At 44.8% G+C, this 26906-nt stretch overlaps 1 protein-coding gene across 2 annotated transcripts; it reads left to right on the forward strand.

Annotated features, from left to right (window-relative positions):
* The first annotated feature begins 18007 nt into the window (after positions 1-18007).
* On the forward strand, positions 18008-26591 carry pkdc (protein kinase-like domain containing). Of its 2 annotated transcripts, XM_034174339.1 has the most exons (3): positions 18008-18012; positions 21692-22068; positions 25112-26591. In XM_034174339.1, exons 2-3 carry the CDS (start codon positions 21701-21703, stop codon positions 25722-25724), a joined length of 981 nt encoding a protein of 326 aa, XP_034030230.1. In that variant the 5' UTR covers positions 18008-18012; positions 21692-21700; the 3' UTR covers positions 25725-26591. The 2 variants fall into 2 exon arrangements, with proteins under 2 accessions (XP_034030230.1, XP_034030229.1); XM_034174338.1 differs by lacking the exon at positions 18008-18012 and having other exon boundaries at positions 21609-22068.
* The last annotated feature ends 315 nt before the right edge of the window (positions 26592-26906 follow it).

Raw genomic sequence — 26906 nt, forward strand, 5'->3', positions numbered from 1 at the left:
AAGTTTTTAAAAAACAAAGCACCAAATTCGCTCTCTCTTTTGGGGAGGTTCCATGCCCTAGTAATGTCCTCAAGAAAAAGGTACCATAATCCAAATCTGCCAAACCACTAAACATGACCCTTCTATCCTCTGCATACGAAAGGCATTGTATTAACACAAGAACAGATTCAGAGACGTCACAAAAATAACAGCAACCGTCCGGATGTTTCCCAAACACACACAACCCACTGTTTAACCCACAGTGACCCAGCCTAAGCCTTGCCAACTTCACATCATCGTGACGTGAGACACCCAGTGACATATTACCCTGCTCTATTTTTGAAACAATAGTGTGAAGGTATCTTCCCTTGGTCCCAGTATCCCAAATGTGCTGCCACTGCTGGTGTATACTAACATTAACAAAACTACGGCACTCCATTCTACTAAAGAAACATTAATCCATCCATCCATCCATCCATCCATCCATCCATCCATCCATTTTCTTCCGCATTATCCGGAGTCGGGTCGCGGGGGCAGCAGCTCAGGCAAAGCCGCCCAGACCTCCCGATCCACACACACCTCCCCCAGCTCCTCTGGGGGAACCCCAAGGCGTTCCCAAGCCAGCCGAGAGATGTAGTCCCTCCAGCATGTCCTGGGTCTTCCCCAGGGCCTCCTCCCAATGGGACGTGCCCGGAACACCTCTCCAGCGAGGCGTCCAGGGGGCATCCGGAAAAGATGCCCGAGCCACCTCAACTGACTCCTTTCGACGTGGAGGAGCATCGGCTCAACTCCGAGCGAATCCCAAGTGACCGAGCTCCTCACCCTATCACTAAGGGAGCGCCCAGCCACCCTGCGGAGGAAACTCATCTCAGCTGCTTGTACTCGCGATCTTGTTCTTTCGGTCATGAGCCAAATCTCATGACCATAGGTGAGGATCGGAATGTAGATTGATCAGTAAATCGATCGGTAAATCGAGAGCTTTGCCCCCCTACTCAGCTCTCTCTTCACCACGACGGTCCGATACAGCGACCGCATCACTGCAGATGCTGCACCGATCCGTCTATCGATCTCACGCTCCATCCGTCCCTCACTCGTGAACAAGACTCCGAGATACTTAAACTCCTCCACTTGAGGCAAGGACACTACACCGACCTGAAGAGGGCAAAGCACCTTTTTCCGGTCGAGAACCATGGCCTCGGATTTGGAGGTGCTGATTTTTAATTTATTGTTTACAAATTGAATCCATTGGATTACTTTTTAAAAAATGTCGTACAGCTCTAATCTAAATTTGAACATGTGTGGGAGAGGCTAGTCCTTTATCAGATGGTTTCCATAGCAACACTTTTTCCTTTATGACACATAGTCTCGAACACTGTTCATTTATGATGCATGAGCCACTCTAATGTGTCTGAGAATGGAGATCTAAAAGCAGTGAATATTGCTTTAGTTGATCATTTCCTGGCTGACCTTCACCTTGTCAACAACTTTCTTCAACAAGCAAACAAACATCAGCCACAAACAAACATCAGCTCATTTATTTATATTAATCAGACTCCACTGAACATAGTTCAGGTAGGTAATGTTTTAATTAACATAGTTTAATTAGTCCAGAAACACTGATACTGACTAAAATAATCTATTACCCGTTCATACGGTATTTTCTAAAAAAAAAAAAAAGTTTGTTGTTTCAAGGCTAACATTGTTCTGCATTTAAGTAAATTTCAGAATTTGTCTTTTTTAATTGTTCACCAAATTAAATTCATTGGATCACTTTTTAAAAATCTTCATACACCTCTAATCTAAATTTGAACATGTGTGGGAGAGGCTAGTCCTTTATCAGCTGGTTTGCATAGCAACACTTTTTCCTTTATGACACATAGTCTTAGAGCACTCTGTTCCTTTATGATGCATGAGCCACTCTAATGTGTCTGAGAATGGAGATCTCAAATCAGTAAAAATTGCTTTAGTTGATCATTTCCTGGCTGACCTTCACCTTGTCAACAACTTTCTTCAACAAGCAAACAAACATCAGCCATAAACAAACATCAGCTCTTTTATTTATATTAATCAGACTCCACTGAACATAGTTCAGGTAGGTAATGTTTTTAATTAACATAGTTTAAATAATCCAGAAATACTGATACTGACTGAAATAATCTATTACCTGTTCACACAGTATTTTATAATAATCTTTTCTTGTTTTGGGGCTAAACTTCATCTACATTTAAGGAAACTTTAACATTTGTCTTTTTTTTATTTGTTCACCAAATTAAGTTTATTGAATTTCTTTTTAAATGTCTTCACACAGCTCTAATCTCAATATGAACCAGTGCTCATTAAATGATGTGATAAACAGTTTTATCCATTTCATTGCCTAAAAAAATTCTTGGTGGAGTCAGTGGATACTCCGACTGCAGCACTTGAGAAGGTGAGGGAGGAGAGTGTCTGGATTTGTGATTATCCTGACCAGAGGAACATCAAGACTCAGTAAATTTCTGACCCAACCATCAGATGTGTACCTGTATGTGGCGATAGTGTGGACCTGTTGGGATGATCACATTTCTCTACAGTGATGTTTATGTCTCTGAGTCCTCAGCTTATTAGATCAGGAGATGCTTGAGAAGAGCTTATGGAATTGAGGTCACTGCACAGAGGTGTCTGGTGATGTTGAGAACAAAAGGTCGAGTCTTATGATCCGGGTGCTTCTTGTCCAACTGTATGGTTATGAGACTTGGACTTGGACCTGAAGTGATGACTAGATGTCTTTAGTACCAGGACTCCACAAAGGATCCTTGCTGGAATGACTTTGTGGCAATCAAGTGGTTACTTAGGGAGACTGATATGAGGAGCATCATGTACATTGTGAAGGAGTATCAGATTCAACATTTTGTCCATGTGGTGAGTTTCTGTGAGTATGATCCAGCATGTAGGACCCTCACGAGGACCACAGTGTCTGGACAAAGTCAACGGAACATTCATGTTTCCCCTGGCTGCAGCAGATCGTTGGTGTTATAACATTATGTCTGTGCTTGGACCATATGGAGTTACATGCAGAATAACTGGTCTGCTTGAGGTTTCTTCCTCAAAAACACCAGAGAGAGTTTTTTTTCTTACCCCTGTTGCCATGTGGTTGACCAAAGGGGGTTGTCAAGGTCAGACATTACTCATGTGAAGGGCCTTGAAGCAACTTCGTTGTGATTTGGCGCTTTCTAAATAAATTAAAATTAACTGAATTAAATTGTACTGAGGGTGACAATCATGAGGTGTAGATGGACTGGTTGTCTGCTGGGGTGGTTACCATCCAGGACCCAGGGTTGTTCCATGGTGTGGTGAATGCAGACATGCACAGTTAACAGCACATGCCCCCAGATCTCACTTATTTCAAACAAACAAAATAAATGATTTTTTTCTGTCTCTAAACAACTATTGTTTTTTTCCCCTTGATTAAGCAAACTGAATTCAGCTTGTCACATTGATGTGTTTTTTTTAAACAGGAAATGCATTTCTTGCTTCTTGATGCATTTTTTCTTTCCAAAGGTCCAAACATGGAGGTGGAGGACCACAGGCAGACAGGACAAGTGCTGCTGACCTACAGACACCACGATGCAAAGTAACGTGGATTTTATATATGTTTCTGTTATGTGGGCCGCTGAAGAGGAGGTACTGCTGGCCCACCACCACCAGAGGGCGCCCTGCTTGGAGTGCGGGCTCCAAGCACGAGAGGGCGCCAGACCCAGAAGAAGTGACAGCTGTCATTCATCCTCTGCACCAGCTGTCACTCGTTCATCATCATCATCATCATCACCATAAGGCCGGACTGCAACTCCACCTCCTCGCCGAGAAATCGACTACTGAAGAGGTAATTTCTCTGCTGACTCATACGTTGTGAAATAATCTGAACTTCTGTTGCAGCCGTTTTCCTGGTGTTTTCCTTATCTGTGGGATTGGCGTTTGGTGTGACAGCGACGGCTTCGCCTCACACCCCAAACCAGATAAGTGGTTAATCAGGAGCTGCACGAGTGTGTGATTGGAGGTGGAGGTGCTCCCTCCTAACTGTGTGCAGATTGTGGATTACTGAGTGTGCAGACTCACACTCATTCATCTTGTCTCTGCTTTCTGCCAGCAGTACCAGGGTCGACAGCCGAAGACAGAGGCCACCTGGGGACTCGGGACTTGGCGGCTCCGGTGTTCTTCAGACCGTTGGTGGTGGAAGCCGTGTGGGACGCGGCTTCTCTCTCGTCGGGGGTCTTCAATCTTCGAGCCTGCCCACACGTCACCTGGTGTCAATTGACTTAGCAAATTCTGTGTATTTAGTTGTGTATTATCACAACATTAAATTGTTACTTTTTGGCTTTTTGGCTGGAATAACGTTGCGCTCCGCGCCGCCTTCGTAAATGGACTGTCTCCGGTCCTGAAGGAGCACCTGCTGGCTAAGGAGGAACCGCGGGATTTTGACGGGCTTGTCGATTTGGTTATACGCTTAGACAACCGTTTAAATGAGCATCGTCGGGAGCAGGCCGGGGGGCGTGACCGGGCACGAGCCGTCCCTCCCCCTTCCGGTTCCGAAAGGGTGACGTCGTCCCCACGCTTCACTGCCAAAGAGCTCCGTGTGGCTACAGCTCCCCCTGCTGAGGAGGCTATGGACACGAGCAGGGCCAAAGTAAAAACAAACGTCAGACAAAGGAGGCTGGCCCACGGGGAGTGTTTTGTCTGCGGCTCTTGTGAGCATATGCAGAAGGACTGCCCCAAAACGGTCAAACTACAACGCCCGTCCTTAGAAACTGGGCTAAGGGTGGGTCATAACACGCACGCGGGGAAATCCCGCAAATCTGCACGAATCCCAGTGACGATCCTTTGTGGGGATCTAACCCTTCACGCCCCAGCACTGGTAGACACGGGGTCGGAAGGGAATCTGCTGGATAGCAGATGGGCAATGGAAGTAGCGCTCCCCCTGGTGGCTCTGCCGGCACCATTGCAGGTGTGAGCACTAGATGGCACCCTGCTTCCATTAATCACACATCAGACACAGCCAGTGACTTTGGTTGTGTCTGGAAATCACAGGGAGGAGATAGTGTTCCATGTAACACCTTCTACCTCCCGAGTGATTTTGGGATTTCCATGGATGGTGAAGCACAATCCCCGGATAGATTGGCCATCCGGGGTTGTGACGCAGTGGAGCGAAACCTGCCACCGGGAGTGTTTAGGATCCTCGGTTCCTCCCGGCACAACGGCTAATGAGGAGGTTAAAGTCCCCCCCAATCTATCGGCGGTGCCAAAGGAGTACCACGATCTTGCTGACATTTTCAGCAAAGATCTGGCGCTCACTCTTCTCCCGCACCGACCGTACGATTGTGCCATCGATTTGGTCCCGGGCGCTGAGTACCCGTCCAGTAGGTTGTACAACCTCTCACGTCCGGAACGCGAATCAATGGAGACCTACATCCGGGACTCTTTAGCTGCCGGGCTGATCCGGAACTCCACCTCCCCAATGGGTGCTGGTTTCTTTTTTGTGGGCAAAAAGGACGGCGGACTCCGTCCATGCATTGATTACAGAGGGCTGCACGAGATCACGGTTCACAACCGATACCCGTTACCTCTGTTGGATTCAGTGTTCACGCCCCTGCATGGAGCCCTAATTTTCACTAAATTGGATCTTAGAAACGCGTACCACCTGGTTCGGATCCGGAAGGGAGAAGAATGGAAAACTGCATTTAACACCCCATTAGGTCACTTTGAATACCTGGTCATGCCGTTCGGCCTCACTAACGCCCCCGCGACGTTCCAAGCTTTGGTAAATGACGTCTTGTGGGACTTCCTGCATCGGTTCGTCTTCGTATAGCTGGACGATATACTCATCTTTTCCCCGGACCCTGAGACCCATGTCCAGCATGTACGTCAGGTCCTACAGCGGTTGTTGGAGAACCGGCTGTTTGTGAAGGGCGAGAAGTGCAAGTTCCACCGCACTTCTTTGTCCTTCCTGGGGTTCATCATCTCCTCCAACTCCGTCGCCCCTGATCCGGCCAAGGTTGCGGCGGTGAGAGATTGGCCCCAACCAACAAGCCGCAGGAAATTGCAGCAGTTCCTCGGCTTTGCAAATTTCTACAGGAGGTTCATTAAAGGCTACAGTCAGGTAGTTAGCCCCCTGACTGCCCTGACCTCCACCAAGGTCCCCTTCACCTGGTCGGATCGGTGCGAAGCCGCGTTCCAGGAGTTGAAACGCCGGTTCTCGACTGCACCAGTTCTGGTGCAGCCTGATCCTGATCGCCAGTACATAGTGGAAGTGGACGCCTCTGACTCAGGGATAGGAGCCGTGCTGTCCCAGAGCGTGGAGGCTGATAAGGTTCTCCATCCTTGTGCCTATTTTTCCCGCAGGTTGACCCCAGCTGAACGGAACTATGACGTCGGCAATCGGGAGCTCCTCGCGGTGAAGGAGGCTCTTGAAGAGTGGAGACACCTGCTGGAGGGGGCGTCGTTGCCTTTCACGGTTTTCACGGACCATCGGAACCTGGAGTACATCCGGACCGCCAAGCGGCTGAACCCCAGGCAAGCCCGCTGGTCTCTGTTCTTCGGGCGCTTTGACTTCCAGATCACGTACCGCCCCGGGACCAAAAACCAAAAATCGGATGCATTGTCCCGGGTGCACGAAGAAGAAGCCAAAGCGGGGCTGTCGAACCCCACCGAGACCATCATCCCAGAGTCCACTGTCGTGGCCTCCCTTACCTGGGACGTGGAGAAGACCGTCCGGGAGGCCCTGGCAAGGAGCCCGGACCTGGGGACCGGCCCCAAGAATAGAATGTACGTCCCACCAGAGGCAAGAGCTGCTGTATTGGACTTCTGTCACGGGTCCAAGCTCTCCTGTCATCCCGGAGTGCGTAGGACCGTGGCAGTAGTCCAGCAGCGCTTCTGGTGGGCGTCCCTGGAAACCGACGTCCGGGACTACGTCCAGGCCTGTACCATCTGCGCCAGGGGCAAGGCAGACCATCGGAGGACCTCGGGACTCCTCCAACCCCTGCCGGTGCCTCATCGCCCCTGGTCTCACATCGGCCTGGACTTCATCACGGGCCTCCCGCCGTCCCAGGGCAACACCATTATTCTCACGATAGTGGACCGGTTCTCCAAGGCGGCCCACTTCGTGGCCCTCCCGAAGCTCCCGACGGCCCAGGAGATGGCAGACCTCCTGGTCCACCACATCATGCGGCTGCATGGGATACCATCGGACATTGTATCAGATCATGGTCCCCAGTTCTCTTCGCAGGTGTGGAAGAGTTTCTGTAAGGAGCTGGGGGCCACCGTGAGTCTCTCGTCCGGGTACCACCCCCAGACAAACGGCCAGGCAGAGCGGGCTAACCAGGAGTTGGAACAGGCCCTTCGCTGCGTCACCTCCGCGCACCCGGCGGCCTGGAGTCACCATCTGGCCTGGATCGAGTATGCCCATAACAGCCAAGTCTCGTCTGCTACCGGCCTCTCCCCTTTTGAGGCATGTTTGGGGTACTAGCCCCCATTGTTCCCGCTGGTGGAGGGATAGGTTGGTGTGCCCTCGGTTCAGGCCCACCTCAGGAGGTGCCGCCGTGTGTGGCGGACCGCCCGCTCTGCCCTGTTAAAGGCCCGGACGAGGGCCAAGACCCATGCGGACCGCCGGCGTTCCCCGGCCCCCACATACCAGCCCGGGCAGGAGGTGTGGCTCTCGACCAAGGACATCCCTCTCCGTGTTGACTCCCCAGAACTGAAGGACAGGTTCATCGGACCATTTCGTATCCTCAAGATCATCAACCCGGCCGCAGTGAAGCTCCAACTCCCGGCTTCACTGCGGATTCACCCTGTGTTTCATGTGTCCCGTCTGAAACCACACCACACCTCGCCCCTCTGTGATCCGGGACCTACGCCGCCTCCTGCCCGGCTCATTGACGGGGAGCCTGCCTGGACAGTCCGCAGGCTCCTGGACGTCCGTCGTAAGGGCCGGGGGTTCCAATATCTGGTGGACTGGGAGGGGTATGGACCTGAAGAACGCTCCTGGGTGAAGAGGAGCTTCATCCTGGACCCGGCCCTCCTGGCCGATTTTTACACGAGACATCCGGAGAAGCCTGGTCGGACGCCAGGAGGCGCCCGTTGGGGGGGGGTCCTGTTATGTGGGTCGCTGAAGAGGAGGTACTGCTGGCCCACCACCACCAGAGGGCGCCCTGCTTGGAGTGCGGGCTCCAAGCACGAGAGGGCGCCAGACCCAGAAGAAGTGACAGCTGTCACTCATCCTCTGCACCAGCTGTCACTCGTTCATCATCATCATCATCATCATCACCATAAAGGCCGGACTGCAACTCCACCTCCTCGCCGAGAAATCGACTACTGAAGAGGTAATTTCTCTGCTGACTCATACGTTGTGTAATAATCTGAACTTCTGTTGCAGCCGTTTTCCTGGTGTTTTCCTTATCTGTGGGATTGGCGTTTGGTGTGACAGCGACGGCTTCGCCTCACACCCCAAACCAGATAAGTGGTTAATCAGGAGCTGCACGAGTGTGTGATTGGAGGTGGAGGTGCTCCCTCCTAAGTGTGTGCAGACTGTGGATTACTGAGTGTGTGGACTCACACTCATTCATCTTGTCTCTGCTTTCTGCCAGCAGTACCAGGGTCGACAGCCGAAGACAGAGGCCACCTGGGGACTCGGGACTTGGCGGCTCCGGTGTTCTTCAGACCGTTGGTGGTGGAAGCCGTGTGGGACGCGGCTTCTCTCTCGTCGGGGGTCTTCTATCTTCGAGCCTGCCCACACGTCACCTGGTGTCAATTGACTTAGCAAATTCTGTGTATTTAGTTGTGTATTATCACAACATTAAATTGTTACTTTTTGGCTTATTCATTGTCCGTTCATTTGCGCCCCCTGTTGTGGGTCCGTGCTACGACACCTTCCCAACATGTTTCCTTTTAAAATGGACAACATCAATGTCCACTTAATGAAAGAATAAATGCCACATGCTGTAAAGCTGTGTCTTCTTGTTAGGCGGGAAGATCTAAGCTGAAGAAGAGTAGACTTTCTATATCAGACGTCCCACAGTTCATAGCAACCATCGATCAGTGTCACAGCCTGCTGAAGGCCTATAAGTTCCAGGTGTGTGAAGCACAGTGTGGTTCTGGACGGCACACACATGCAGTTTGGACACAAACGATGCAACAGATTTAGATTGTAATCATGAACATGAACATCATCATTCCTTCTGTTCATTGTTGCTGTGCAGCTTGTAAAGACGCGGACTGAGGCAGATTACTACTGTGCTCTGCTGGGCAAGTCACAACGACAGACACAAGCTGTGCAGGAGGAGAGGGACAAGGCCCGAGAGGAGTTGTTGGGGCTACAGGAGGAGCGAGACAAGGCCCGCAAGGAGGTGATGAGGCTGCAGGAGGAGCGAGACAAGGCTCGAGAGGAGGTGCTGGGGCTACAGGAGGAGCGAGACAAGGCTCGAGAGGAGGTGCTGGGGCTACAGGAGGAGCTGAAAGCTTTCACCAAAACAGCTCGATGCTCAGAATGCCAGCTGCAGGAGACTTATAACAGGAAGTCCGAATAAATAACAATTTATTCTGCACATGTTCACAACAACCAAATATGCTTTTAGTCTGTCAATCAATCTACACAAAAGATGATGCGTGGGCAGGCCCGAGGGTAGGAGACGCCTATCCAGAGAAGAGCAGGGACCCATGAGGTTCCACCGCCAAAGGAGACCTGCAACACACCGGAGCCGCCAAGTCCTGAGTCCCCAGGTGGCCACTGCTTCCAGCTGTCAGATCCGGTACTGCTGGCAGGAACAGACACAGGTTAAAGATGGGTGTGTGTACACCCAGCAAAAATACAGTTCCTTCCTGAGGGAAAAATCTCCACCTCCAAACACTGGAACACAGAGTACGTGCAGTGCCTTATGTATCACTTAATCAAAGTCTGAAGTAAGGAGTGGAGACGCCAACTCCTACAACTTCCACAAACTCAGCTACAAGCTGCAAGTGTACAAAAAGGTTAATGACTGCAAAAAGCTCTGCTGCAAAAACGTGTGCGTACGGCACAGAACGGCTGAGTAGTTTACCTGACGGGTAAGCTGATAACTCGGCAGAGTTGTGGTGTTTCTTCCAGGCTTTTACGGACTGTGATGATGCTGGGATGATTGCTGACAGCTGTCAGCTCCTGGCTCCTGGTAGACTCCTGCGGCGACTGTGCCCTCTGGTGCCCGAAGCCCAACAACAGGCAGGGCGCCCTCTGGTGTTAGCCAGCAGTACCTCCTCTTCGGGCGGCCCACACAACAGAGGGAATCTCTTTAGGGTCAGTGACCCTATGGCCTTGTTTAGAGAAGTGTTTCGTAAATGTTAAAAAAATCATATATTTGCAGTTTAGTTGAATAATAAATTGAATTTTGTCTCATATGTCTTTGTCTATAAGCACATGCAATATCAGTATCAGTGCTCAGATGACAGTAGCTTCTGAGAAAGGTGCAAGTTGCAATAAACTGTGATGCCAAGCACTAAGGATACATGCTGTGCAGTCACAGCAGATGAGGTAAGGTAGGAGGAGGTAAAAACATCTTTCTACATTTTTCGTAGTGAAAGTGCTATCTTTGGATTCTGGACATGAAGGAACAGCTGTTGGACTTGGACTACATCATGGACAAAATGCAGTATCACTATGAACATATGGACGACATCTGGATCAGCATGTTTGAAGACACGTGACCAGCACAACCTCCATCTCACCTGACTGACGACTGACCAGTCAGACAAAAGTGATTCATTAAAAAGTTGATTATGGTCAATTCGTGTTTCATGGTTTTTATGTCCGTCTGCCAGTAAATCATCAGAAAAATCAGCACTCTCATTTAGAAATAAATATTAAATCAGCTGAGTTGTTTCCTGGTAATTTGATCTCTTGAGATCCACCCAAAAACATGACGCCATTTTGCATTCATTTGTTCTTGGCCAAAGTAAATGTTTTCATTGAGTTTCAAGAACCCTTGCTTGTTGAAGTGGTGAGATTATGGTCAAAGAGACACACTCAAAAAGAAGAGAGGGTTGCTGGTTAAAATCCCTGGATTAGTCATGAAAAAATGGATGCATGTGCAGTTGTAGATTTGGCCAATCAGAAGTTGGCAAAATCCCATACCATATAATAACTCTTCATGTCGACTCATGTTGCCCATGATACTAAACAAGGTGGAGGTGTTGCTTTAATTTATAAATCTGGGTTTAATTTGTCCTGTGACAGAATGGCTTCCTGTGTACTGTGCCTCTTGCCCTCTGACTGCTGGGGTAGGCTCCAGTGTATGTTGTCATCATTAATTTTCATAGAGCAGTTTGTGACATTCATGAGACTCAAGGGAATTTTGATTAAAAAAAAAGGTGATATCACGTCATATCACTGCAATGCTCCGGAATAGATAATGTTCTTAGTGTGACACTGAGGGGAACAAATCAAAAATCCATCAGAGTGACCAACTCGAGAGCATCCTACATATAGCTGACCATATGAGAAGCATGGTGTCTCCAGATTTAGCCCAACCAGTTTCAGTGACTGCCCCTGCAACTTCTTGGGAAGCATAATTGCAAAAAAACAAACAAACAAACAAAAAAAAAAACACAAGCTTTAACTCACATGCGGCACATGCTGGCCCATTCAGATTGTAATTAAAGTGCACGCTAGCCAGCTGCTACCAGGTACTAAGTAAAGTGTGATGCTTGCTACCTGAGTACCACGTGAACTGCAAAAATAAGTCAAAGTCAGCTTTATTGTCAATTCTTCACATGTATTAGACATACAAGGAATCGAAATTTCGTTTCTCACCTTCCCTAGGTGATGACAGGACACGACATTTTGACAATAAGGACAAGTATTTAGTATTACAGTGTAGTGTCTGAGGTAATAGTAAAAGTGGAAAGTGCAGTAGTGCAAACCATTCAGTATTTGTCGCAGCAGCAGATTTTTGTAAAGACACTGTGCAAGTGGTGTGGTGGTGATAAAGTGAATTAGTGCAGGACATTGTCATGGGCAACAGATATTTTATACTGTATATATATATATATATATATATATATATATATATATATATATATATATATATATATATATATATATATATATATATATATATATATTAGCTTCTTGAAAGCCTGGGCGGAGCCGGGGGAGAGAGTTCAATAATCTCACAGCCTGGTGGATGAAGCTCTTTGTGAGTCTGGTGGTGTGGGACCGGAGGCTCCTGTACCTCTTCCCGGAGGGCAGAGTGCTAAACAGGTTGTGTGCTGGGTGGCTTGCATCACCCACAATTGTGGTTGCTTTGCGGGTGAGGTGGGTGGTGTATATGTCTTGCAGAGAGGGGAGTGAGGCACCAATGATCCTTCCAGCTGCATTCACTAAGCACTGCAAGGCTTTCCAGTTGTAGTCAGTGCAGCTTCCGCCCCACACAGTGATGCAGCTGGAGAGGATGCTCTCAATGGTGCCACGGTAGAAAGTGCTCATGATAGTTGGTGGAGCACTTGCCCGTTTGAGTTTGCGCAGGAAGTAGAGACGGCCTTCTTTGCCAATGATGCAGTGTTGGTGGTCCAGGACAGGTGCACCCCCAGGAATTTGGTGCTGCTCACTCTCTCCACAGCAGCACCCTCGATGGTCAGTGGCAGGTGTTGGGTGTGACCTTTCCGGAAGTCAACAACAATCTCCTTGGTCTTGCTGACATTCAGCAGGAGGTTGTTGTTTCTTCACCACATGGTCAGAAGGTTGACCTCTTCCCTGTAGTGAGATTCATCGCCCTTGGTGATGAGCCCCACCAGAGTTGTCATCCGCAAACTTCACTATGTGGTTTGTGCTGTGGGTTGTTGTGCAGTCATGTGTCAGTAATGTGAAGAGCAGTGGACTGAGCACGCAGCCTTGGGGCACCCCTGTGTTCAATACAATGCTGCTTGAGGTGTTGTTGCCAACACGGACTGCTTGTGGCCTCTGGGTGAGGAAGTCCAACAGCCAGTTGCAAAGGGAGGTGCTATTGAGGTATTATGGTGTTGAACGCTGAACTGAAGTCTATGAACAGCATTCTCACATATGAGTCCTTCTTGTCCTGATGGGTGAGGGCTGGGTGCAGGGCTGAGCAGATTGCGTCCTCTGTAGAACGCTTCGCTCTGTATGCGAACCGGGAGGGGTCTAGGGTGGGGGGGGAGGATGGATTTGATGTGTGACATGACTAGCCGTTCGAAGCACTTCATGATGATGGGTGTCAGTGCCACCGGATGGTAGTCATTGAAGCAGGATAGAGCAGATTTTTTTGGCACAGGTATGATGGTGGCAGCTTTGAAGCATGATGGAACGACGGCTTGCTTCAGGGAAGTGTTAAAGATGTCTGTGAAGACGTCCTTAAGCTCATCTGCGCATTCCTTCAAGACGCATTCAGGGATGTTGTCCAGACCTGTTGCTTTGCGGGTGTTGATGGCCGCTAGTGTCTTCTTCACGCTGGCAATAGAGAGGCACAGGGTCTGGTCGTGGGGAGGGGGTGGGGTCTTCTATGGCTGTGTGGTGTTCAGTGCTTCAAAGCGTGCAAAGAAGCGGTTCAGGTTGTTGAGCAGAGAGGTGTTGCTCTCACAGCTCTGTGGTGCTGGCTTGTAGTCAGTGACAGCCTGAATGCCTCGCCATAGGCTCTGTGCATCCTTGCTGTCTTTGAAGTGGGACGTTATCTTTTTTTTTTTTTCAAATATGCTTACATCCACTTCAGAGATTGTGCATTGTGTAATTTGGGAGATATTTCATATAAGAAGTGGGTGTCTACCATGACCCCCCCCCCCCCCCCATGCAAAAAGGAAAACTGCAATATATACTGTAATTTTAACATCTTTCAGAATATTAGAATGTAATTGTTTTGACTTCATGATTAGTTTTGATGAACCCTGCATTGAACACAACATTCAAGTTTATGATATATAATGCTCCTGACTTGGTAGTACTTGTTTTAGAGAAGTCACAAAAGCTACATAAGTACTGATATTATTACAGTGATCATGCAATTACACATGTAATTTCAAGTCACAGCATGGCAAGTTGTAGTAAATCAAGTGTCATGGCCAAGCCAAAAACAAGATCTCAGGCTAAAGAATACGATAAAACCTTTGACAATGGTTTATGTTTTCAAAGTTTTGAAGAGCATGGCCTCCTCCTAAGTTCTGTTATTCACACAGTGTGACTGAAATAAAACCTTTGACAATGGTTTATATTTTTGAAGAGCATGGCCTCCTCCTAAGTTCTGTTATTCACACAGTGTGACTGAAATAAAACCTTTGACAATGGTTTATATTTTTGAAGAGCATGGCCTCCTCCTAAGTTCTGTTATTCACACAGTGTTACTGAAATAAAACCTTTGACAATGGTTTATGTTTTTAAAGTTTTTGAAGAGCATGGCCTCCTCCTAAGTTCTGTTATTCACACAGTGTGACTGAAATAAAACCTTTGTGAAAGAATTGTGTTTATAAAGTTTTTGAAGAGCATGGACAAACTTTACACATAGCAGAATAGCCAGATAATTGAAAATAGACCGTACTTCATTACATTCAAGGGGTGGGTGTTATTTTCAAGATATAGGATTAATTTTGATGCCAAAATGCTGATATTAATATTGTGAATCATTTCCCAAGTGGTTGTATTGAAATTCTGACTTGTGATTTTACCACCTCTTGCTATCGATAAGCAGAATCGATAATGGTATCGATATCGATAAAATCTTACCAATGCCCATCCCTACACTTCAGCAACACGTGCTCCACCATCTCCCTCCTGCTGCACCTCAAACACTGAACGGTTTCATGTTTTCCAGTTATGTTGAGAGTGTGATTTAAATCAGTGTGACCTATACGTATTTGTGTGATTATTTCTTCTTCCCTGCAACTCCATGTGCCCTGCCTCCTTGATCCAACCTACCCCTGAATTTTATATAAAAACGGACCTTGATTCCCTGTCACACTTTTGCCATGCTTTATTCAATTCTGTCTTGACGATTGTTTTGACTTCCGATTTACTAAGTGGAATGTTAGCCTCAACACTGCATTTAATCTATTATTAGACTCAATTGGCTTTGCTCAAAATGTAAATGAGTCCACCCACCACTTTAATCATATCTTAGATCTTGTTCTGACTTATGGTATGCAAATTGAAGACTTAACAGTATTCCCTGAAAACTCCCTTCTGTCTGATCATTTCTTAATAACATTTACATTTACTCTGATGGACTACCCAGCAGTGGGGAATAAGTTTCATTACACTAGAAGTCTTTCAGAAAGCGCTGTAACTGTTATATGGCTGGGGGGACCTGGCTGCCGGTTTGTTTGTCTTTTTGTTTTCCTCCCAGGTGATGTGCGTTTGGGACTGAGTGGCTGTGTTGCTGAGGCTGTCAGGACCTCACCCTGATCACCTGCGACTCGTCAGGACTCACAGCTGAGGTGCATCTGGATGGATTGGAGCATGTTGGCATTTAAGACTGGAGTGCACAGTGTGTATTTGCCAGAGACTCGACCTTGTGACCAGACGGGTGAGATCGTCGTCTCGGGAGCCATCTCATCAGCAGCGGATGCTGAGAAACGTCCAGGTTTGATGCACAGTCTGTGAAAGAGGAGGGGGTGAGGTCTCACGCTCGTCAGCACACTTCCTGAGGTACGTTAGATTTTGTGACTAACAGTTATACAGTCAGTAAATGTGGTGTCCCTCACACCTTATTGTATTGAGCTGTTTGTTAGTCATGTATCAGCTTCCACTGCGGTGGAGTTTTGTGAACTGAATGTTCCATGCCTGCAGGTTGGAAGCTGATCAGCAATCAAGCCAGGAAGTGTTTGCTGTTTGTACACCTTTAAGTGTTCTGTGTGTAGAGTGTGGACTCACATAATGGTTCCTTCTTTCACAGACTCGGTTGTTGCGGCCACCTGGGGGGTGTCGGCGGGGTCCTTGGGTCCGAAACAGCTTCTGGCTCCGGACCGTTAGCGCTGCTGGGAGCGCACCACGCCAGACCGCACCTTTCTGTATTATCACTGTTATGTATTAAATTCAGTTAGCCTTTGTACCGTGCTCTGCTTATTTCATACTGGGTCCTTCAAACGCTGGTCGGTTCTCCGAGCTGCGTCCGACACATAACAGTAACTAGGTTTAAGGATATGATTCCTTCTTTATGTTCTCTAATGCCATATACCAACACAGTGCAGAGTAGCTACCTAAACTCTGTAAGTGAGATAGAGTATCTCGTCAATAGTTTTACATCCTCATTGAAGACAACTTTGGATGCTGTAGCTCCTCTGAAAAAGAGAGCTTTAAATCAGAAGTGCCTGACTCCGTGGTATAACTCACAAACTCGCAGCTTAAAGCAGATAACCCGTAAGTTGGAGAGGAAATGGCGTCTCACTAATTTAGAAGATCTTCACTTAGCCTGGAAAAAGAGTCTGTTGCTCTATAAAAAAGCCCTCCGTAAAGCTAGGACATCTTACTACTCATCACTAATTGAAGAAAATAAGAACAACCCCAGGTTTCTTTTCAGCACTGTAGCCAGGCTGACAAAGAGTCAGAGCTCTATTGAGCCGAGTATTCCTTTAACTTTAACTAGTTATGACTTCATGACTTTCTTTGCTAATAAAATTTTAACTATTAGAGAAAAAATTACTCATAACCATCCCAAAGACGTATCGTTATCTTTGGCTGCTTTCAGTGATACCGGTATTTGGTTAGACTCTTTCTCTCCGATTGTTCTGTCTGAGTTATTTTCATTAGTTACTTCATCCAAACCATCAACATGTCTATTAGACCCCATTCCTACCAGGCTGCTCAAGGAAGCCCTACCATTATTTAATGCTTCGATCTTAAATATGATCAATCTATCTTTGTTAGTTGGCTATGTACCACAGGCTTTTAAGGTGGCAGTAATTAAACCATTACTTAAAAAGCCATCACTTGACCCAGCTATCTTAGCTAATTATAGGCCAATCTCTAACCTTCCTTTTCTCTCAAGAATTCTTGAAAGGCTAGTTGTAAAACAGCTAACTGATCATCTGCAGAGGAATGGTCTATTTGAAGAGTTTCAGTCAGGTTTTAGAATTCATCATAGTACAGAAACAGCATTAGTGAAGGTTACAAATGATCTTCTTATGGCCTCAGACAGTGGACTCATCTCTGTGCTTGTTCTGTTAGACCTCAGTGCTGCTTTTGATACTGTTGACCATAAAATTTTATTACAGAGATTAGAGCATGCCATAGGTATTAAAGGCACTGCGCTGCGGTGGTTTGAATCATATTTATCTAATAGATTACAATTTGTTCATGTAAATGGGGAATCTTCTTCACAGACTAAGGTTAATTATGGAGTTCTACAAGGTTCTGTGCTAGGACCAATTTTATTCACTTTATACATGCTTCCCTTAGGCAGTATTATTAGACGGCATTGCTTAAATTTTCATTGTTACGCAGATGATACCCAGCTTTATCTATCCATGAAGCCAGAGGACACATACCAATTAGCTAAACTGCAGGATTGTCTTACAGACATAAAGACATGGATGACCTCTAATTTCCTGCTTTTAAACTCAGATAAAACTGAAGTTATTGTACTTGGCCCCACAAATCTTAGAAACATGGTGTCTAACCAGATCCTTACTCTGGATGGCATTACCCTGACCTCTAGTAATACTGTGAGAAATCTTGGAGTCATTTTTGATCAGGATATGTCATTCAAAACGCATATTAAACAAATATGTAGGACTGCTTTTTTGCATTTACGCAATATCTCTAAAATTAGAAAGGTCTTGTCTCAGAGTAATGCTGAAAAACTAATTCATGCATTTATTTCCTCTAGGCTGGACTATTGTAATTCATTATTATCAGGTTGTCCTAAAAGTTCTCTGAAAAGCCTTCAGTTAATTCAAAATGCTGCAGCTAGAGTACTAACAGGGACTAGAAGGAGAGAGCATATCTCACCCATATTGGCCTCTCTTCATTGGCTTCCTGTTAATTCTAGAATAGAATTTAAAATTCTTCTTCTTACTTATAAGGTTTTGAATAATCAGGTCCCATCTTATCTTAGGGACCTCATAGTACCATATCACCCCAAAAGAGCGCTTCGCTCTCAGACTGCAGGCTTACTTGTAGTTCCTAGGGTTTGTAAGAGTAGAATGGGAGGCAGAGCCTTCAGCTTTCAGGCTCCTCTCCTGTGGAACCAGCTCCCAATTCAGATCAGGGAGACAGACACCCTCTCTACTTTTAAGATTAGGCTTAAAACTTTCCTTTTTGCTAAAGCTTATAGTTAGGGCTGGATCAGGTGACCCTGAACCATCCCTTAGTTATGCTGCTATAGACGTAGACTGCTGGGGGGTTCCCATGATGCACTGAGTGTTTCTTTCTCTTTTTGCTCTGTATGCACCACTCTGCATTTAATCATTAGTGATTGATCTCTGCTCCCCTCCACAGCATGTCTTTTTCCTGGTTCTCTCCCTCAGCCCCAACCAGTCCCAGCAGAAGACTGCCCCTCCCTGAGCCTGGTTCTGCTGGAGGTTTCTTCCTGTTAAAAGGGAGTTTTTCCTTCCCACTGTCGCCAAGTGCTTGCTCACAAGGGGGGCGTTTTGACCGTTGGGGTTTTTACGTAATTATTGTATGGCCTTGCCTTACAATATAAAGCGCCTTGGGGCAACTGTTTGTTGTGATTTGGCGCTATATAAATAAAATTGATTGATTGATTGATATTGATCTGTATGCTGATTTCAGAGGTGCTTTTGCTAGCAGATCTACTACTTCATTGCCCTCAATTTCAGAATGAGATGGAACCCACATGAGACATACTGAAATATTCTGTTGTTGTAGTTTAAATAGGCTTTGAAGAATCTCAGTGATCAGGTTTGGCCTGCAAACAGATTTACCATTTGAAAAACTGAATAATGCTGCCATTGAATCCAAACAGATACCCTGTGATGACTGAACTTCACCTGCTCTACTCACAACAGTGCAAGGAAAAATTGCTAGCAGTTCCACTGAAAAGACAGCTAACTGATCTGACAGAATTTTTGTTATGATTGACTTATGAAACTGGGGAATATAATCTGGTGCTCCTGTCTTTCCTGTGACTGGATCTTTAGATCAATCTGTAAACATATGAATCACATCTGTATATTTCATTGCAAGGTATCGGTGAACGAGACTGGCCATCCCACCATACTTGTTAGAGTCCTTTGACAGTTTCTCCATCTCAAAATCTACTTGGGCATAGGAAAAACAAGGGGGAATAGTAGACAACGGTACTAGACAAGCCTAGTTTCCAAGCCTGACAGTTTATTACCTGACTAAAACTATTAGATGTAATTTTACCATGCTCCTAGGAGTCCAAACAGATTTGGTCGAATGTGTCTGATTGTGACCTGGGATTGATGACCTCTTGAAAGTTCCAGAACATGCACTGAGGGCCTGAGCTTGTATCACATTGAGCTTTTGTAGATGATATTTTACAAATCAAATCAAATCAAATGTATTAATTTATATAGCGCCAATTCGCGATGAAATCGTCTCAAGGCGTTTCACACAACATAAAAAAAAATTTTTTAAACACAATAAAAAGATGACCATAAAAGAATACAAGAATAAAAACACATCATAACACTAATGACAAAACAGGGAAAACAAATGAGTCTTTAAACGTGACTTAAAAGTCTCCACAGTATCAGACTGCCGAATGTGTGCTGGGAGATCGTTCCACAGAGCTGGGGCATGGTAGGAGAAAGTTCTGTGACCGGCAGACTTTTTATTCACCCTGGGAACACAGAGAAGTGCTGCACCCTGAGAACGCAGGCCCAAGCTGGTACATAGGGGCTTACCAGGTCAGCCAGATAGGGAGGTGCAAGTCCATGAACAATTTTATAAACTAATAACAGTACTTTAAAATCCGATCTTGCAGCAACTGGAAGCCAGTGCAGGGAGGCCAAAACGGGCGTAATGTGGTCAAACTTTCTGCTTTGTGTCAAAAGTCTGGCAGCAACGTTTTGAACCAGTTGAAGACCCCTAATCCTGGACTGTGGTAAGACAGAAAATAGAGCATTTACAATAGTCTAATCTAGAAGAGACAAATGCATGAATCAAAGTCTCAGCATCAGCCATAGACAGGATGGGACGAATCTTCGCTATATTTCGCAAATGGAAGAAAGCAGTCCTCGTAATGTCTCTAATGTGGAGATCAAAGGACAACGTAGGATCAAAAATTACTCCAAGGTTCCTCACTTTATCCGTATGATGTATAACACACGAACCTAAGCTAAGTGCTAGCTGATCAAATTGATGTCGATACCTCGCTGGACCAAGAACCATAACTTCAGTCTTATCAGAATTTAAAAGTAGGAAGTTACTAGACATCCAACTTCTTACTGATTCATGCAATCTTCCAAAGATTTTATGTGAATGAGATTACCAGCAGTTATTGGCATGTACAACTGAGTGTCATCAGCATAGCAATGAAAGGGAATCCCAAAGCGCCGCAGTATATTCCCAAGGGGTGCTACATAAAGGCTGTGCAATACATGCATAATTTAAGGCAGATCTTATTGCGGCAGTATAGATTTGCTACCCAGCTACTCTCTGCCAGACACCTCATTATATTTGCTGCCTTTTTACATTGCGTGACAACTTTCTGGACATGATTCCCAAAGGTCAATTTGCAATCCATCCAGACACCCAAAAACCACACCGTTTGAACCTGCTTAACTGTCTGCCCAATAGATTACCTGGAATTGATGGATTATTATTATTATGCTTTATGGATAAACACATGGTCTGTGTTTTATCCACAGAAAAACGGAAACCCCACTTATTACCCCATCTCTCCACTGTGCTGACAGCCACCTGAAGCTTTTTCCCAATAACTGCAGCATTTCAACATTTAGCCCACAATGCACCATCATCTGCATACAAAGACCTTCCTAGATTGACAGCTACGTCTGAGAAAATATCATTAATCATGATATTAAACAGTATGGGACTGCACACACTCCCTTGTGGAACTCTATTGTCTGTTGGATAAATTTATATGGCGTTTAACAGCAGCCGGCATCCTTATTGTTGCATTGCTGCCACCTTCTGCATCAGTCCATTATAGCAGTGCTAAATCCTCTCAATGAGTCCAGTGTCTTTCAAGTATTTAAAAACCAACACTTCCCCCTCCGGCTCTTGACTAAGTGAACTACAAAAACACCTAAATCAATAACACTAACAACACTATTAAACTACCATGAACCACAATAACAACATTTAACCCCCCCCAAAAAGAACATTTTTTTTAATGGAAATGTTAGCTAAGCTGCACCACTACTGAGGACTCAGCTGTCCCCCTCAACAAAAAAAAAAACCTTGTACCCTCCAGTCCAGTAGGTGGTGGTGTTGCTCATTTTGTTTCGGCTTGCGACTTCAAAGGACTCACTTACTGCTTCCGCTTGTCACACAGCGAATGACAACATTCATTTAGGTTGGTGGACTTTTATTATAATTATCGCCATAAATTATCTGAAGATGGTGGCGTTTTTTTAATCCAGACATTAATCGTTCTTACTGTAACTGTGAGTGAGAGAGAAACAGGCAGAAAGTTTTTTAAAATCAGTCTGTTCACGGAAGCAGGATCATGTGAGGAAACTAAATGACAACAAAGAATGAGTTAGTTTTTCTGCTCGTGTGATTAAATATAGAATGATTTTTATGCTTCTCTGTTTGGTTCAGAGCTGGAATATGAAACAGGAGTACCGGGATCTGGTCCTGCAGGCGTGTGGAGCATCATCTCTCCATGTGGGCTCCAGAATCCAGAGTCTGTGGAGCGGTTACGGGGAAATAGTCCGGCTGCACCTGGAGGGCTGCCACAGACCGTCTGTGGTTCTCAAACATGTCAGGTTTCCGCAAGAGGCTGAACACACAGATCTTTCCCACAGACGTAAAATCAGGTCCTATCAGGTGGAGACGTACTGGTACCAGAACTATTCCACCAATCAGAGCTGTCGGATCCCTGCCTGCCTGGCTGCCTGCCTGGCTGCTTGTTCCTATGGCGATGAGATGCTGATTGTCCTGGAGGATCTGGATGTTGCTGGTTATGACCAGAGAAGGTATATCTGCATCCACACAAAGCCAAAGAAAATGACTGAAAACACTGCAGTACACATGCCAGGCCTGTGTGTGGCACTGTAGTGCTTCCACAAAAAATGAAGAAGACATGGAGCATGCACATAACTGGTGTAAGGAGCTAATCAGTATAGCAGCAGAAGTGAGAACTTTACAAAGTGGCACGCTTGATTTATTTAACCAGTTAGTCCCACTGAGATCGATAGCTCTTTTGCAAGCGAGACCTGGACAGTTATAAAGTTTTCAATTCACCTAACCTGCATGCCTTTAAATGTGGGAGGAAACTGGAGCACCCAGAGGAAACCCACACAAACATGAGGAGAACATGCAAACTCTGCACAGAAAGGCCACAGGTGGGAATCAGACCCATGACCTACTTGGTATGAGGCAACAGTGCAAACCACTAATCCACTTTTATGCCATTAAATATGAGGCCTTTTAATCTGTCCTCTTGTGTCCTTTCAGCTGGTTTCATCATCACAGCTGGAAACTTAATCATGTAAGACACCCTTGTTTTGAAAGATTTTTTCTGGAAATACTTTAATTCCATATAGTGGAAATTGCTTATGAATAAAGGGTTTTTTAAAGAAATCCCTCAGTGTTTGTCTGCTCAGGGTGCCTTTCTCATCCTGAGCCAGAGGAAGCAGCCATTTTGTCCCACCACCAACAAGAAGAAAAACTAACTTATTATAAAAGATGAAACTGTTTTCTGCAATTATTTTATTAGTCACAACCAGTGTTGCCACAGTTACTTTGATAAAGTAATCCAATTACTGATTACTCCTTGAAAAAGTAACTTAGTTACTTTACTGATTATTCAATTGGAAAAGTAACTAAGTTAGATTACTAGTTACTTTTTAGTTACTTTCTCCAGCTGCCGACAACAACCCTCTGCCACCTCAACATGACAATGATACTTGTTTTGCCAAAACTCACTTTATAGTCACCCTTTCTTGACTTCAATGAAAATAAATACTTGTTTTATAAAAAGTAAAATAAAGACCTCTTTCTTGACCTCATATTTAACTGTTGACAGCACTGTAACAGTAAAACTTGCCATTTCTAACCTACATTGTTTATAAATGTAACTATTAAATTATTTCTAACATTTAAATTCTCTCTAAACATTTTACTTGTCGAAATTATTATTATTGTAAGTAGTATTAGTAGTTGTAGTAAAAAACGGCTTCATCTAGGGGTGTTGTGGGGGAGGGGGGCACATCCCTGCCCCACGCCCCCATTCCATCTGGATTCGCCCCTGCTTTGGCGTTTGAGCACAAAGAATGGATAACATTTATTTATGCAGAAAACATGACCAGATTTACAGGTAAGAAAGTTTTATTGCATTTTCACATCATGTGGTCCTCAGAAAGAGAGTTTAGGTGCATTTGAGTGGAAAATAGTGTCAGTTCGCGGAGGATCAGCTATTTTTAGCAGCAGATACTGAGCGGCTCAGCTCAGAATTCTAAATAAAGGAGAACAAAGCATAAAAATGTCTTTGTAAAGCTCAGTGCACGTGTGCTGTTGTTGCCTTTAAGGTGAGGACGAGTTGTAGCTGCTGCAAAAAACCGTGGATGAAAAGCTCACAGCTCGCTTAAAGTGGGCAGTTCAGTTGAACCCCGACCTCCTGCCCACGGACCAAGTTTAACGCTGCTATCGACCCACAATGCAAAAATAATAGTAACGCACAGTGACTTGGAGAAGTAACTTTAATCTGATTACTGTTTTGGAAAGATTAACGCGTTATATTACTCGTTACAAAAAAAATGGTCAGATTAGAGTAACACGTTACTAAGTAACGCGTTACCGGCATCATTGGTCACAACAGTCCCAGTGTTCACCAGAGGCATTCTTTGTCTCTTCAGCACTCTGCTGGTGATGAAAATAAATCATATATAAATAAATAAATAAATAAAATATATAACAATATTATATTACAGTGTTAACAACAACATACTGTCCATTATGAGCACCTGAGGTTACAGAGGTAGGGCTCTGACATCATTTCAGAAAAGTTCTGCATAGGCTGTCTACACAAAAATGTGAATCCAGCGTTTTCAGATTTATCAATTCTGGGACTCGTTTTCAAAATGTAGCCGTTTCAGGCTCTGAAAATGCCAGTTTCATGTGAATGAAACATCAATACAATACAAAACTTCAGCGGACATGCCCAAACCCTTCTCCATGTGTACAGGGCTGAATCTCCTCCTTTGTGCTCCCACAGTTCATTTTTACACTTTCATTTTTTTTCTTTGTTGACTGTTTATTGGGTGATGATAACCTGCCTCAACTTCCTGTAATTGGTACAAAAGTCTGAACTATCCAAAAAAGTATTTTAACACTGCAACCAAGGTGAACCATGGTTCAGTTTGATGCACTTTATTTGGTTCTTCAATCTGGACTCTAGTCTGAGGCAGTTTTCACATAAATTGTTTTTGCTGGAGAAGGCCAAAGGGATATCCCCATGTTTCACCTGTCTGTGGCAGATAGATGGTTATTTTAGAGATATTTTAGAGATTTTAGAGATTATTTTGGAGATGGACCGGTTTGCATGGGTGATTGCCATCCGGGACTCAAGGTGGTTCCATGTTGTGGATGTGAGGAAGCGTGGCACCAATACGTGCTCCCAGACGTGACATGATTACTTTGGTTGACACCAACCTAAAAGGTTAGAAGGTCTAGTCCAAACAAGTTAGTTGTGAAAGCATCCTAAGGATACTACACACATTCATCAAGGAGAGAACATGTAACAGTCCTATGGAGACATGAAGACCTTCTCAAGACAATCTTTTATAACCATCCCTTTTTAAAACAGGTTGACCCTGTTTATTTTACAATACTCCCTTATGCCCTTAAGGGTCTATACTGGAGATACCACGCCTTACTTTTTAATACGTAAGTCTTGGATGAGTGATGAAATGTCTTCAAGACCACTAAGAAGTCTATTTACTGTAAACCTGTAGATGCCACGAGACAGAAGCTCGTAAATTTTTGTCCCTGACAAACGAATGTTATTTTTCTTTTTAGAACAAACGTGAAGGACACAGAGATTAGGGCCTGCCTCAGCTGGTTGGCCAACTTTCATGCCCTCTTCCTGAATGTGGAACCAGAAGGACTGTGGCCTGTCGGCACTTACTGGCACCTGGAGACCCGGCCCAATGAGCTGGAAGCAATGGATGATGCTCTGCTCAAAGCGGCAGCCAGTGACATCGACAGAATACTCAGCAAATGCTGCTTCAAAACCATCGTTCACGGAGATGCCAAGTTGGAAAACTTCTGTTTTTCCCAAAGTGGAAAGGACGTGGCAGCTGTGGACTTCCAGTATGTGGGCGGGGGCTGTGGGATAAAAGATGTTGTGTATTTTTTAGGAAGCTGCATGGATGAGAGGGAGTGTGAAAAGGGAGTCCCGGGCTTTCTGGACTACTATTTCACAGAACTGAAACAATCTGTTAAGGAAGATGTGGACTTTGGTGCCTTAGAGAAAGAATGGAGGGACATGTTTGCATTTGCCTGGACAGATTTCCACCGTTTCCTGCTAGGATGGATGCCTGGTCACTGGAAGGTCAACCGGTACAGTAAACAGCTGAAAGAGGAGGTTCTGGGTAAACTGAAGCCAAAGCCACAACCAAAAACCGTTTAATTTCAAACACCTAGAAAATTTGAGCATGTGACTGGAAGGTGGCCAGTTTGAACCCAAAAATCGCTCGACTGGTTTCCCCATTTACAGGTTTCCACCTGCAGCTGTTTCACTACTAAACCAGAGGGTTGCAAACAAAATGTGGACTACTCCTTTTCTTGACAAATAAAACTCGTGCTGGGTTCACATTACCAGCTGAAGCAGCCTGAATCTTATTTTGTTCTGAAAAGAATCTGAAGCTTGAAAATGCTTATGTCAGTTGTTTTCTGAGCACTTGCAAAATATTGCACAAACAATTCTCAGACTACTGCGTCTTTCAGTAAGTAAATACGTCGTTTGGCTGAGGAAAAAAAGAAACTACAGAGAAGTGATTAAATACTAAAAAGAAAAATCATTTACATTTTAAAGTATATATTGTCAACTTCATGTTTAAAATAATAAAATAACAGTATAAGTACATTTCTTTAGCTTTTTGTGTGTTCGGCCAAATCTGGAGAATAGTGACGGCATTTCCGCATTTCCTTGTTGCCAGGTCCACTTGTTATAAGTGGCTAGAACTTTCATATTTATTTTTTGTAAAGTTGTTTCATGTCGAAAGTGAGGAATCGTGATTTATTTGGTTGGGGTCTAAAATCTAACTTTTTCAAAAAAGGCATTCTCTTCTATATGTTCAGTTAATTTCTTTTTCAGATGTGCGGTACTGCATTTGATGTAGTGTTCATCGCACCATACAAAATTATTTTCTGAACCTTTGTTTCATTTATTAGGTTGAGCATTTTGAATAAAAAATGAACTGGTTCATTTGGCATTGTGAGCATTTCCAAAGACTGAATAATTATATTAGCAATATTCCTTTGGTGTCTGGCTTTTTAAAAAATAAATTATTGATGAAAGAATTTATTTATTATGTTAAAGACAAAGTAAAAAAAAAAATCTACAAAATACTTCACCTGTCAGTAATTGTAGAATATTTTGATAGATGTAAACTTTAAACCTGCCCCTTGATGTCCCGTTGGCCTTGCAATATTAGCATTATTGTAGAAAGCTTGTTAATATTGGTAATGTATTGGCTCTTTAATGTTATGGGTTGCTCATTGTAAGATTATTACATCAAAAATTAGGGTGAATTTGAGGAAATGCACAATTGAAAAAAGTGCTGGTTGCTTGAACTTAATCAGTTTCTAC

Source organism: Thalassophryne amazonica, chromosome 7 (genome assembly GCF_902500255.1).
Source record: "Thalassophryne amazonica chromosome 7, fThaAma1.1, whole genome shotgun sequence".
NCBI classification, from domain to species: domain Eukaryota; kingdom Metazoa; phylum Chordata; class Actinopteri; order Batrachoidiformes; family Batrachoididae; genus Thalassophryne; species Thalassophryne amazonica.